The sequence below is a fragment of the Entelurus aequoreus genome, linkage group LG17, assembly GCF_033978785.1.
Source record: "Entelurus aequoreus isolate RoL-2023_Sb linkage group LG17, RoL_Eaeq_v1.1, whole genome shotgun sequence".
In the NCBI taxonomy this organism is placed as follows: Eukaryota; Metazoa; Chordata; class Actinopteri; order Syngnathiformes; family Syngnathidae; genus Entelurus; species Entelurus aequoreus.
The window spans coordinates 1,163,608-1,179,885 of NC_084747.1; the positions used below are offsets into that span (position 1 = coordinate 1,163,608).

The 16,278-nt window shown below is 44.1% G+C and overlaps 1 protein-coding gene across 1 annotated transcript in view; it reads right to left on the reverse strand.

Moving 5' to 3' along the window:
* The window catches only part of fras1 (Fraser extracellular matrix complex subunit 1), a 121,459-nt gene that overhangs the window by 13,464 nt on the left and 91,717 nt on the right, over positions 1 to 16,278 (reverse strand). Inside the window, exons 37-46 of the mRNA XM_062024313.1 lie at positions 15,077 to 15,237; positions 14,865 to 15,012; positions 14,604 to 14,809; positions 14,389 to 14,545; positions 14,132 to 14,332; positions 13,872 to 14,059; positions 13,174 to 13,449; positions 12,877 to 13,109; positions 12,648 to 12,808; positions 8,597 to 8,811 (exon numbers count right to left, since the gene is read on the reverse strand). Coding sequence (XP_061880297.1) covers positions 8,597 to 8,811; positions 12,648 to 12,808; positions 12,877 to 13,109; positions 13,174 to 13,449; positions 13,872 to 14,059; positions 14,132 to 14,332; positions 14,389 to 14,545; positions 14,604 to 14,809; positions 14,865 to 15,012; positions 15,077 to 15,237 — 1,946 coding nt within the window. The remainder of the gene's footprint in view (positions 1 to 8,596; positions 8,812 to 12,647; positions 12,809 to 12,876; positions 13,110 to 13,173; positions 13,450 to 13,871; positions 14,060 to 14,131; positions 14,333 to 14,388; positions 14,546 to 14,603; positions 14,810 to 14,864; positions 15,013 to 15,076; positions 15,238 to 16,278) is intronic.

Below are 16,278 nucleotides of genomic sequence, written 5' to 3' on the forward strand. Positions count from 1 at the left end.
ACGTACTACACTTACGTCTACATGTACCTACTACACTTACTTCTACACTTACGTACTACACTTACGTCTACACATATGTACTACACTTACGTCTACACTTACATACTACATTTACGTCTACACTTACGTACTACACTTACCTAATACATTTACGTCTACACTTACGTACTACACTTACGTCTACACATATGTACTACACTTACGTCTACACTTACGTACTACATTTACGTCTACACTTACGTACACACTTACGTACTACACTTACGTCTACATGTACCTACTACACTTACTTCTACACTTACGTACTACACTTACGTCTACACATATGTACTACACTTACGTCTACACTTACGTACTACATTTACGTCTGCACTTACGTATTACACTTACCTACTACATTTACGTCTACACTTACGTACTACACTTACATCTACACATATGTACTACACTTACGTACTACATTTACGTCTACACTTACGTACACACTTACGTACTACACTTACGTCTACATGTACCTACTACACTTACTTCTACACTTACGTACTACACTTACGTCTACACATATGTACTACACTTACGTCTACACTTGCGTACTACATTTACGTCTACACTTACGTACTACACTTACCTACTACATTTACGTCTACACTTACGTCTACACATATGTACTACACTTATGTCTACACTTACGTACTATATTTACGTCTACATTTACGTACTACACTTACCTACTACATTTACGTCTACACTTACGTATTACACTTACGTACTACATTTACGTACTACATTTACGTCTACACTTACATCTACATGTACCTACTACACTTACGTCTACACATATGTACTACACTTACGTACTACATTTACGTCTACACTTACGTACTACACTTACGTACTACATTTACGTCTACACTTACGTACTACACTTACCTACTACATTTACGTCTACACTTACGTACTACACTTACGTCTACACATATGTACTACACTTACGTCTACACTTACATACTACATTTAGGTCTACATTTACGTACTACACTTACCTACTACATTTACGTCTACACTTACGTATTACACTTATGTACTACACTTACGTACTACACTTACGTACTACATTTACGTACTACATTTACGTCTACACTTACGTACTATATTTACGTCTACATTTACGTACTACACTTACCTACTACATTTACGTCTACACTTACGTATTACACTTACGTACTACATTTACGTACTACATTTACGTACTACATTTACGTCTACACTAACGTACTACACTTACATCTACATGTACCTACTACACTTACGTACTACACTTACGTCTACACATATGTACTACACTTACGTACTACATTTACGTCTACACTTACGTACTACACTTACGTACTACACTTACGTACTACATTTACGTCTACACTTACGTACTACACTTACCTACTACATTTACGTCTACACTTACGTACTACACTTACGTCTACACATATGTACTACACTTACGTCTACACTTACATACTACATTTACGTCTACATTTACGTACTACACTTACCTACTACATTTACGTCTACACTTACGTACTACACTTACGTACTACACTTACGTACTACATTTACGTACTACATTTACGTACTACATTTACGTCTACACTTACGTACTATATTTACGTCTACATTTACGTACTACACTTACCTACTACATTTACGTCTACACTTACGTATTACACTTACGTACTACACTTACGTACTACATTTACGTACTACATTTACGTCTACACTTACGTACTACACTTACATCTACATGTACCTACTACACATATGTACTACACTTACGTACTACATTTACGTCTACACTTACGTACTACACTTACCTACTACATTTACGTCTACACTTACGTACTACACTTACGTCTACATTTACGTCTACACTTACGTACTACACTTACCTACTACATTTACGTCTACACTTACGTACTACACTTACGTCTACACATATGTACTACACTTACGTCTACACTTACATACTACATTTACGTCTACATTTACGTACTACACTTACCTACTACATTTACGTCTACACTTACGTATTACACTTACGTACTACACTTACGTACTACACTTACGTACTACATTTACGTACTACATTTACGTACTACATTTACGTCTACACTTACGTACTATATTTACGTCTACATTTACGTACTACACTTACCTACTACATTTACGTCTACACTTACGTATTACACTTACGTACTACACTTACGTACTACATTTACGTACTACATTTACGTCTACACTTACGTACTACACTTACATCTACATGTACCTACTACACTTACGTACTACACTTACGTCTACACATATGTACTACACTTACGTACTACATTTACGTCTACACTTACGTACTACACTTACCTACTACACTTACGTACTACACTTACGTACTACACTTACGTCTACATTTACGTCTACACTTACGTACTACACTTACCTACTACATTTACGTCTACACTTACGTACTACACTTACGTCTACACATATGTACTACACTTACATACTACATTTACGTCTACATTTACGTACTACACTTACCTACTACATTTACGTCTACACTTACGTATTACACTTACGTACTACACTTACGTACTACACTTACGTACTACATTTACGTACTACACTTACGTACTACACTTACGTACTACACTTACATCTACATGTTGTATGCTTGCATGTTCGAAATAAACTCAAACTCAACTCAACATGTACCTACTACACTTACTTCTACACTTACGTACTACACTTACATCTACACATATGTACTACACTTACGTCTACACATATGTACTACACTTACGTCTACACTTACGTACTACACTTACATCTACACATATGTACTACACTTACGTATTACACTTACGTACTACACTTACGTACTACATTTACGTACTACATTTACGTCTACACTTACGTACAACACTTACATCTACATGTACCTACTACACTTACGTACTACACTTACGTCTACACATATGTACTACACTTACGTACTACATTTACGTCTACACTTACGTACTACACTTACCTACTACATTTACGTCTACACTTACGTACTACACTTACGTCTACACTTACGTACTACACTTACCTACTACATTTACGTCTACACTTACGTACTACACTTACGTCTACACTTACGTACTACACTTACGTACTACACTTACGTACTACATTTACGTCTACACTTACGTACTACACTTACCTACTACATTTACGTCTACACTTACGTACTACACTTACGTCTACACATATGTACTACACTTACGTCTACACTTACATACTACATTTACGTCTACATTTACGTACTACACTTACCTACTACATTTACGTCTACACTTACGTATTACACTTACGTACTACACTTACGTACTACACTTACGTACTACATTTACGTACTACATTTACGTACTACATTTACGTCTACACTTACGTACTATATTTACGTCTACATTTACGTACTACACTTACCTACTACATTTACGTCTACACTTACGTATTACACTTACGTACTACACTTACGTACTACATTTACGTACTACATTTACGTCTACACTTACGTACTACACTTACATCTACATGTACCTACTACACTTACGTACTACACTTACGTCTACACATATGTACTACACTTACGTACTACATTTACGTCTACACTTACGTACTACACTTACCTACTACACTTACGTACTACACTTACGTACTACACTTACGTCTACATTTACGTCTACACTTACGTACTACACTTACCTACTACATTTACGTCTACACTTACGTACTACACTTACGTCTACACATATGTACTACACTTACATACTACATTTACGTCTACATTTACGTACTACACTTACCTACTACATTTACGTCTACACTTACGTATTACACTTACGTACTACACTTACGTACTACACTTACGTACTACATTTACGTACTACACTTACGTACTACACTTACGTACTACACTTACATCTACATGTATGCTTGCATGTTCGAAATAAACTCAAACTCAACTCAACATGTACCTACTACACTTACTTCTACACTTACGTACTACACTTACATCTACACATATGTACTACACTTACGTCTACACATATGTACTACACTTACGTCTACACTTACGTACTACACTTACATCTACACATATGTACTACACTTACGTATTACACTTACGTACTACACTTACGTACTACATTTACGTACTACATTTACGTCTACACTTACGTACAACACTTACATCTACATGTACCTACTACACTTACGTACTACACTTACGTCTACACATATGTACTACACTTACGTACTACATTTACGTCTACACTTACGTACTACACTTACCTACTACATTTACGTCTACACTTACGTACTACATTTACGTCTACACTTACGTACTACACTTACCTACTACATTTACGTCTACACTTACGTACTACACTTACGTCTACACATATGTACTACACTTACGTCTACACTTACATACTACATTTACGTCTACATTTACGTACTACACTTACCTACTACATTTACGTCTACACTTACGTATTACACTTACGTACTACACTTACGTACTACACTTACGTACTACATTTACGTCTACACTTACGTACTACACTTACATCTACATGTTGTATGCTTGCATGTTCGAAATAAACTCAAACTCAACTCAACTCAACATGTACCTACTACACTTACTTCTACACTTATGTCTACACATATGTACTACACTTACGTCTACACTTACGTACTACACTTACATCTACACATATGTACTACACTTACGTCTACACTTACGTACTACATTTACGTCTACACTTACGTACTATATTTACGTCTACATTTACGTACTACACTTACCTACTACATTTACGTCTACACTTACGTATTACACTTACGTACTACATTTACGTACTACATTTACGTACTACATTTACGTCTACACTTACGTACTACACTTACATCTACATGTACCTACTACACTTACGTACTACACTTACGTCTACACATATGTACTACACTTACGTACTACATTTACGTCTACACTTACGTACTACACTTACGTACTACACTTACGTACTACATTTACGTCTACACTTACGTACTACACTTACCTACTACATTTACGTCTACACTTACGTACTACACTTACGTCTACACATATGTACTACACTTACGTCTACACTTACATACTACATTTACGTCTACATTTACGTACTACACTTACCTACTACATTTACGTCTACACTTACGTACTACACTTATGTACTACACTTACGTACTACACTTACGTACTACATTTACGTACTACATTTACGTCTACACTTACGTACTATATTTACGTCTACATTTACGTACTACACTTACCTACTACATTTACGTCCACACTTACGTATTACACTTACGTACTACACTTACGTACTACATTTACGTACTACATTTACATCTACACTTACGTACTACACTTACATCTACATGTACCTACTACACTTACGTACTACACTTACGTCTACACATATGTACTACACTTACGTACTACATTTACGTCTACACTTACGTACTACACTTACCTACTACATTTACGTCTACACTTACGTACTACACTTACGTCTACATTTACGTCTACACTTACGTACTACACTTACCTACTACATTTACGTCTACACTTACGTACTACACTTACGTCTACACATATGTACTACACTTACGTCTACACTTACATACTACATTTACGTCTACATTTACGTACTACACTTACCTACTACATTTACGTCTACACTTACGTATTACACTTACGTACTACACTTACGTACTACACTTACGTACTACATTTACGTACTACATTTACGTCTACACTTACGTACTATATTTACGTCTACATTTACGTACTACACTTACCTACTACATTTACGTCTACACTTACGTATTACACTTACGTACTACACTTACGTACTACATTTACGTACTACATTTACGTCTACACTTACGTACTACACTTACATCTACATGTACCTACTACACTTACGTACTACACTTACGTCTACACATATGTACTACACTTACGTACTACATTTACGTCTACACTTACGTACTACACTTACCTACTACATTTACGTCTACACTTACGTACTACACTTACGTCTACATTTACGTCTACACTTACGTACTACACTTACCTACTACATTTACGTCTACACTTACGTACTACACTTACGTCTACACATATGTACTACACTTACATACTACATTTACGTCTACATTTACGTACTACACTTACCTACTACATTTACGTCTACACTTACGTATTACACTTACGTACTACACTTACGTACTACACTTACGTACTACATTTACGTACTACACTTACGTACTACACTTACGTACTACACTTACATCTACATGTTGTATGCTTGCATGTTCGAAATAAACTCAAACTCAACTCAACATGTACCTACTACACTTACTTCTACACTTACGTACTACACTTACATCTACACATATGTACTACACTTACGTCTACACATATGTACTACACTTACGTCTACACTTACGTACTACACTTACATCTACACATATGTACTACACTTACGTATTACACTTACGTACTACACTTACGTACTACATTTACGTACTACATTTACGTCTACACTTACGTACAACACTTACATCTACATGTACCTACTACACTTACGTACTACACTTACGTCTACACATATGTACTACACTTACGTACTACATTTACGTCTACACTTACGTACTACACTTACCTACTACATTTACGTCTACACTTACGTACTACATTTACGTCTACACTTACGTACTACACTTACCTACTACATTTACGTCTACACTTACGTACTACACTTACGTCTACACATATGTACTACACTTACGTCTACACTTACATACTACATTTACGTCTACATTTACGTACTACACTTACCTACTACATTTACGTCTACACTTACGTATTACACTTACGTACTACACTTACGTACTACACTTACGTACTACATTTACGTCTACACTTACGTACTACACTTACATCTACATGTTGTATGCTTGCATGTTCGAAATAAACTCAAACTCAACTCAACTCAACATGTACCTACTACACTTCTACACTTACGTACTACACTTACATCTACACATATGTACTACACTTACGTCTACACATATGTACTACACTTACGTACTACATTTACGTACTACATTTACGTCTACACTTACGTACAACACTTACATCTACATGTACCTACTACACTTACGTACTACACTTACGTCTACACATATGTACTACACTTACGTACTACATTTACGTCTACACTTACGTACTACACTTACCTACTACATTTACGTCTACACTTACGTACTACATTTACGTCTACACTTACGTACTACACTTACCTACTACATTTACGTCTACACTTACATACTACACTTACGTCTACACATATGTACTACACTTACGTCTACACTTACATACTACATTTACGTCTACATTTACGTACTACACTTACCTACTACATTTACGTCTACACTTACGTATTACACTTACGTACTACACTTACGTACTACACTTACGTACTACATTTACGTCTACACTTACGTACTACACTTACATCTACATGTTGTATGCTTGCATGTTCGAAATAAACTCAAACTCAACTCAACTCAACATGTACCTACTACACTTACTTCTACACTTATGTCTACACATATGTACTACACTTACGTCTACACTTACGTACTACACTTACATCTACACATATGTACTACACTTACGTCTACACTTACGTACTACATTTACGTCTACACTTACGTACACACTTACGTACTACACTTACGTCTACATGTACCTACTACACTTACTTCTACACTTACGTACTACACTTACATCTACACATATGTACTACACTTACGTCTACACTTACGTACTACATTTACGTCTACACTTACGTACACACTTACGTACTACACTTACGTCTACATGTACCTACTACACTTACTTCTACACTTACGTACTACACTTACGTCTACACATATGTACTACACTTACGTCTACACTTACGTACTACATTTACGTCTACACTTACGTACTACACTTACCTACTACATTTACGTCTACACTTACGTACTACACTTACATCTACACATATGTACTACACTTACTTCTACACTTACGTACTACATTTACGTCTACACTTACGTACACACTTACGTACTACACTTACGTCTACATGTACCTACTACACTTACTTCTACACTTACGTACTACACTTACGTCTACACATATGTACTACACTTACGTCTACACTTACGTACTACATTTACGTCTATACTTACGTACTACACTTACCTACTACATTTACGTTTACACTTACGTATTACACTTACGTACTACACTTACGTACTACATTTACGTACTACATTTACGTCTACACTTACGTCTTTGACTGTAAAATATGATTCCTGCCTATATCCATAATGATATTATCCGAAGCTGCACTATGGTATGGTATGGTGGGTGAAAAAGTGGTAAACAACTCACCTGAAAGTCTGCGGTGACTGAACCTCCGCAGACGTCGATGAGCTCCGTCATGTCGTAGAAAGCATCGAAGGTCCAGATGCAGCTTTTGAGGTTGAGGTGTTTGTAGAGCTGGATGCTTCTGGCCTCCCGCACACCGGGGTTGAACTGGTAGGGGCGGTCGTAGCCTGGCCCCAAAGAAATGCTGTCGTAGGACACGTCGTCCAGGAAGCCCGTCTCTGCGGACAAGAAGGAGTGAAGTGACGTGAACAACAATAGAATAGATCTTTGTTGTCATTGCACACCATTAGTTTTGGGTACAACCCGTCCAAGAGCAGAGATATACCATACAGGTGCAGGGGTATGCAGGACAGGAAGACTGATGGGTTTAAAAAAAGGGTAGGAAAGGTAAGCACATGGGGGCAGAAGGAGGAGAAAAAGCTAAAGCTCCCTATGGCGGTGTGGGGGGGCTCAGTTTGAGACCAGCATAACCCCTCCAAGCACATAAAAACACATGTTACGGCTCGCAAAAACCCGAGACTCCAAAACTCCGTAAGTCATCACACCGCGCGGGGTTGAAGCGGCGAAGACGTGCGGTGGGGTTTGGTGTGCGTATGTGTGTTAGTCCAAGGGTGCGTGTTTTGTCTATAAGCCTGGAAGTCGCTCCGCTCGGCGTCCCGGAACAGAGTCAACATCCCAGGTGTCTTTGAAGAATGGGGGAAGGATTGTTCCCAGCATACCCTTCCTTGCCAAGGCCATTGTAGAGGGAGCCACTTTGTAGATAAGGATTGTTTTTGCTTCAGCGAGCAAACACATTTGTCTGCTTTAATTGTCCATTCTGGCTCTCAAGTAGATCCTCAATCCGCCTTGCAGACTGGAAAGCTTCTAATTTGAATTCCATTGACAACGGGCAGCCTCTGGGCTCCTTGAACAACTGCCATCGTCTTCCCAATTTGTCGATAGATCAAAGCAACGCTCGATCCAATCAGCAGATGACCTGTTATCACAGTTCCAAATAGATCTATATCTTCTATGTTCTGGACGGAAAGAACCGCCAGGCACACAACTCGCCACTTCTCCCAAGAGTCCATTGAGTTTCAGCAACAATCGTAGGAGTCCATCATGTTTCAGCAACCACCGTCCCGTCAGTACAAGCAGGTTCCCCCTGAACCGGAGCTTAACCCTAACCTCTCCCAAGAGTCCATCATGTTTCAGCAACCACCGTCCCGTCAGTACAACCAGGTTCCCCCTGAACCGGAGCTTAACCCTAACCCTACCTTCTCCCAAGAGTCCATCATGTTTCAGCAACCACCGTCCCGTCAGTACAAGCAGGTTCCCCCTGAACCGTAACTTAACCCTAACCTCTCCCAAGAGTCCATCATGTTTCAGCAACCACCGTCCCGTCAGTACGAGCAGGTTCCCCCTGAACCGGAGCTTAACCCTAACCCTAACTTCTCCCAAGAGTCCATCATGTTTCAGCAACAACCGTCCCGTCAGTACGAGCAGGTGCCCCCTGAACCGGAGCTTAACCCTAACCCTAACTTCTCCCAAGAGTCCATCATGTTTCAGCGACCACCGTCCCGTCAGTACGAGCAGGTTCCCCCTGAACCGGAGCTTAACCCTAACCCTAACTTCTCCCAAGAGTCCATCGAGTTTCAGCAACAATCGTAGGAGTCCATCATGTTTCAGCAACCACCGTCCCGTTAGTACAAGCAGGTGCCCCCTGAACCGGAGCTTAACCCTAACCCTAACTTCTCCCAAGAGTCCATCATGTTTCAGCAACAATCGTCCCGTCAGTACGAGCAGGTTCCCCCTGAACCGGAGCTTAACCCTAACCCTAACTTCTCCCAAGAGTCCATCATGTTTCAGCAACAACCGTCCCGTCAGTACGAGCAGGTTCCCCCTGAACCGGAGCTTAACCCTAACCCTAACTTCTCCCAAGAGTCCATCATGTTTCAGCAACAACCGTCCCGTCAGTACGAGCAGGTTCCCCCTGAACCGGAGCTTAACCCTAACCCTAACTTCTCCCAAGAGTCCATGTTTCAGCAACAACCGTCCCGTCAGTACGAGCAGGTTCCCCCTGAACCGGAGCTTAACCCTAACCCTAACTTCTCCCAAGAGTCCCTCATGTTTCAGCAACAACCGTCCCGTCAGTACGAGCAGGTTCCCCCTGAACCGGAGCTTAACCCTAACCCTAACTTCTCCCAAGAGTCCATCATGTTTCAGCAACAACCGTCCCGTCAGTACGAGCAGGTTCCCCCTGAACCGGAGCTTAACCCTAACCCTAAGTTCTCCCAAGAGTCCATCATGTTTCAGCAACAACCGTCCCGTCAGTACGAGCAGGTTCCCCCTGAACCGGAGCTTAACCCTAACCCTAACCTCTCCCAAGAGTCCATCATGTTTCAGCGACCACCGTCCCGTCAGTACGAGCAGGTTCCCCCTGAACCGGAGCTTAACCCTAACCCTAACTTCTCCCAAGAGTCCATCATGTTTCAGCAACAACCGTCCCGTCAGTACGAGCAGGTTCCCCCTGAACCGGAGCTTAACCCTAACCCTAACTTCTCCCAAGAGTCCATCATGTTTCAGCAACAACCGTCCCGTCAGTACAAGCAGGTTCCCCCTGAACTGGAGCTTAACCCTAACCCTAACTTCTCCCAAGAGTCCATCATGTTTCAGCAACCACCGTCCCGTCAGTACAAGCAGGTTCCCCCTGAACCGGAGCTTAACCCTAACCCTAACTTCTCCCAAGAGTCCATCATGTTTCAGCGACCACCGTCCCGTCAGTACGAGCAGGTTCCCCCTGAACCGGAGCTTAACCCTAACCCTAACTTCTCCCAAGAGTCCATCATGTTTCAGCAACCACCGTCCCGTCAGTACGAGCAGGTTCCCCCTGAACTGGAGCTTAACCCTAACCTCTCCCAAGAGTCCATCATGTTTCAGCAACAATCGTCCTGTCAGTACGAGCAGGTTCCCCCTGAACCGGAGCTTAACCCTAACCCTAACTTCTCCCAAGAGTCCATCATGTTTCAGCGACCACCGTCCCGTCAGTACAAGCAGGTTCCCCCTGAACCGGAGCTTAACCCTAACCCTAACTTCTCCCAAGAGTCCATCATGTTTCAGCAACAACCGTCCCGTCAGTACGAGCAGGTTCCCCCTGAACCGGAGCTTAACCCTAACCCTAATTTCTCCCAAGAGTCCATCATGTTTCAGCGACCACCGTCCCGTCAGTACGAGCAGGTTCCCCCTGAACCGGAGCTTAACCCTAACCCTAACTTCTCCCAAGAGTCCATCGAGTTTCAGCAACAATCGTAGGAGTCCATCATGTTTCAGCAACCACCGTCCCGTCAGTACGAGCAGGTTCCCCCTGAACCGGAGCTTAACCCTAACCCTAACTTCTCCCAAGAGTCCATCGAGTTTCAGCAACAATCGTAGGAGTCCATCATGTTTCAGCAACCACCGTCCCGTTAGTACAAGCAGGTTCCCCCTGAACCGGAGCTTAACCCTAACCCTAACTTCTGCCAAGAGTCCATCATGTTTCAGCAACAACCGTCCCGTCAGTACGAGCAGGTGCCCCCTGAACCGGAGCTTAACCCTAACCCTAACTTCTCCCAAGAGTCCATCATGTTTCAGCAACAACCGTCCCGTCAGTACGAGCAGGTGCCCCCTGAACCGGAGCTTAACCCTAACCCTAACTTCTCCCAAGAGTCCATCATGTTTCAGCGACCACCGTCCCGTCAGTACGAGCAGGTTCCCGCTGAACCGGAGCTTAACCCTAACCCTAACTTCTCCCAAGAGTCCATCATGTTTCAGCAACAACCGTCCCGTCAGTACGAGCAGGTTCCCCCTGAACCGGAGCTTCTTGTCGAGAAGATCTTGTCAACTGAGTTGAGAGACCAGTTTAGCAATTCCACATTTTAGATCTCCGAGAACAGGGCAAAGGAGAGGCTCTTCTTAAGACGGGACAGACAAGGACAAAGAAGCAAAGCAGGTGGGATAGGTGAGGGAGAGGAATGCGTTTGCCTTCATTGCGAGCCAAGCGAGAAATCAATACTTTGCTAAGTTTTCTTTGGTTTACCAGAGAGGCCCTGCAGGTCTTTGAGGGTCACCAGGTTGGAGCAGACGTGCTGCTGCCGGTAGATGGACTCTGACAGCAGGAAGTGCAGGTTGTGCAGCGGCATGGTGGACACTAGGGGGAGCATGCCGTCCTGGTGCGGGATCTGCACCGAGATGTGGATCCTAAGAGGCGGCGTTAAGGAGAGGAAATAAACGGACGATCCAAACGTGAAACTATGATCCTCCTTCACCTGTTGGGGTGTTCTTTGTGCTTGACGTCCAAGTATTTCAGCGTCGCAATGAAGGACTGAGCCTGGAACCCTCTGGCGGTCCCGGTGGTCACGGGCGTGTGGCAGATGGAGCCCTCGGTGCCGATGGTGGCGATGTTGCTCCTGAGCGGCGTCCCCAGGTGACCCGCCTTGTCTCGGGCTTGAGCCACGCAGCGGACGTGGAAACGTCGGCTGAAGTAGATGCTGTCCAGGACCTGAGACCACCCGCAAGACGCTCGTTCAGGACTTCCTCAGACCAGTACGGATGGAGGATCTTACCATGTGATTGACGCTGGTGTACGGCGTGGTGTCCGTGACCGTCTCGAAGGGCGAGCGGGCCCCGTTTGTGTCGGTGGGCGCCGCCACCTCCCAGGAGAAGTGCACCTGTGTTTGGTTGATGCCCGCCTCCTCGCAGCGCTCCTTCATCAGCGAGTACTTGGGGTAGTGCGGGTCGCAGGGTGTGACGCACACCAGGGGGTAACCGGGGGAGGGAGTCTTCTTGCTGCCTTCCTTGGTCACCTCTTGGACGTGATCGTAGTCGGCCAGGGAAACCACCTGAGGGGAGCAAGCATCTTTGAGTAGGGCTGATCTGATATTGATATCGGGTATTGGTCCCGTATCATCCAAAAATAAGTATCAGATAATATGTGCTTGCATGTAAAATGTGATATCATGTGCAATACAAGCAGTCCTGCAGAGTGTTTACTTGTGTGTGATATCATGTGCGATACAAGCAGAGTGTTTACTTGTGGACAGACAGTTAACATCTAAATGACCTTCAATAAGCACACACTTTCTTGTATTTTAGTCAATTCATTTCCAAAATGTAAACATGCTAGGCTACTAGGAGCTAGCAGCTACACAACAACTAAGCACACAATAGCACACAGGCTAGACATAGGTAATAATCATTGAAAAATAAAACGGCACCTTTGTCAATATAAACAAGTATCAAATATAGCCTAAGGTTTCCTTACAAGAGGTGGTGCAGGAAGGATGAGACTTCCAGCAGCTTCCTGGTCCAGAATGGTGACGGTTGCCATAGTGATTTCCCCAAGCACCGCCTCCACCGGGTCATCAGGGCCAAGGACCACTGTGAAGGACTCGTGCCACTCCCTGTCCTCGTTGGACACAATTTCCACCTTGAAGAGGATGTGGTCCATCCCTGAGGAGGACAAAAGGAGGACGTCATCGCAAAGACTCACCCCGAGTTCCTTCTCAGTTCCTAAAGACTGACCGGGGGTGAATTTGAGGACTCTGCTCCTGGGATTGTAGTCCACTCCTGACTGGGCTGAGCCATCTCGGGTGCTGCAGCGGATCTTGGAGGTGCGATCCAGATCCCCGTGGCGGATCACTTTGATGTTGAGCACCTCGATGCCATCTGGACCCGGAGGCTCTCGGACCTGGAAGGACGCCTGCTCGAACTCGATGGTGGGCGCTGAAGGAGGAGTCAGGTAAATGGACCACGGTGGAGAAGTGACTGGAAGGACTTACCATCTTCATCGTTTGTGATGGTGATGGTGACCACGTCGCGCTCCCCAATCATGGCGCCGCTCCAATGGTCTCCCAGCGGTGTCCCGAGGTGCACCTGGAACTCCTCTTCGGGTTCAAACACAGAGTCGTCCATCACGTGAACCGTGCAGTTCTTCACCTGCAACACAAGAGAAGTGACGAAGGTGTCCACGTAAACCTCCTAGGGTGACTTTTACCTTGTCCCCACGCAGGAACGTGATGCGGAACTCGTCCACGTTCCTCCGCTCCTCGAAGTCGTCCATCACCATGGCCGACATGGTGCGGGTGAAGCATCGCACCGACGACTTGTAGGACAGGTCGCCCGTGCGGATGACGGGAATGTGCAAGGCGCCGTCTCGCTCCTTCACCGTGTAGGCGCTCTTCTCGAACTGCATGCTGGGAACTGAGAGGTGGCGTCAGTCGGGTGCAAAGCACGAGTCGGCAAAATATCGACGTACTGTCCTGGAAGGTGTCGATGATGACAACGCTGGCCTCGTACGGTTCTTGGAGGACGGCCCCTTGTGGGGAACTGAGGAAGACCACAAAGGACTCGGAGCCCTCGATGGACGGATTCTGGACGTCGTCCATGATGGTCAAACTGCACGTCTGCAAAGTGCGTACAAAAGTCTTTGACTGATGTCTTCACATTTATTTGTTTCTGCGTCCAGACCTCGTCTGTCTTTCCGGGCTGGAACTCCACCTTCTTGGAACTAGGGATGTAGTCCACACCTGGGCTGGCCGAGGGCGGATCAGCGGGTCGAGTGGCGCACCACACCGACGTCACCGAGGACAGATCGCTGCCGTGACGCAGCACAGGGATTTCGATTGTGCCTGAAGAAGAAAGCAACGTTGCTTTTTGGGGAAAGCAGAACTTTGAAACCCGGCTCCGCCCACGTACTCTGACCTAAACTCAAATATTTTGTGATTTAGCTATAATCATTAGTCCCGTACACTTGACTAACATTTGGACACCATCCATCCATTCATCTTCTTCCGCTTATCCGAGGTCGGGTTGTGGGGCCTTCAGCCTAAGCAGGGAAGCCCAGACTTCCCTCTCCCAAGCTACTTGGTCCAGCTCCTTCCGAGGGATCCTGAGGCGTTCCCAGGCCAGCCGGGAGAGATAGTCTCCCCAACGTGTCCTGGGTCTTCTCCATGGACTCCTGCCGGTCTGACGTGCCCTAAACACCTCCCTAGGGAGGCGTTCGGTTGGCATCCTGACCAGATGCCAGAACCACCTCATCTGGCTCCTCTCCATGTGGAGGAGCAGTGGCTTGCGAGGGGGAGTTGCATAGGTCCGGTGGCCATGGATGAAGTGCTGGCTGTCCAGAGCCGGGACCCCGGGTGGACCACTAGCCTGTGCATCGGTTGGGGACATCTCTGCGCTGCTGACCCGTCTCCGCTCGGGATGGTTTCCTGTTGGCCCCGCTGTGGACTGGACTCCCGCTGATGTGTTGGATCCACTGTGGACTGGACTTTCACAATGTTATGTCAGACCCACTCGACATCCGTTGCTTTCGGTCTCCCCTAGAGGGGGGGGGTTACCCACATATGCGGTCCTCTCCAAGGTTTCTCATAGTCATTCACCGACGTCCCACTGGGGTGAGTTTTTCCTTGCCCGTATGTGGGCTCTGTACCGAGGATGTCGTTGTGGCTTGTACAGCCCTTTGAGACACTTGTGATTTAGGGCTATATAAATAAACATTGATTGATTGATTGATTGATTTACTTTGAGCTCCTCCCGGATGACAGAGCTTCTCACCCTATCTCTAAGGGAGAGACCCGCCACCAGACAGAGGAAACTCATTTGTACCAGTCCTTTGTAACTGAGCTACTGTGTGGAACAATTTCCCATGTGGATCAATAAAGTTTGTC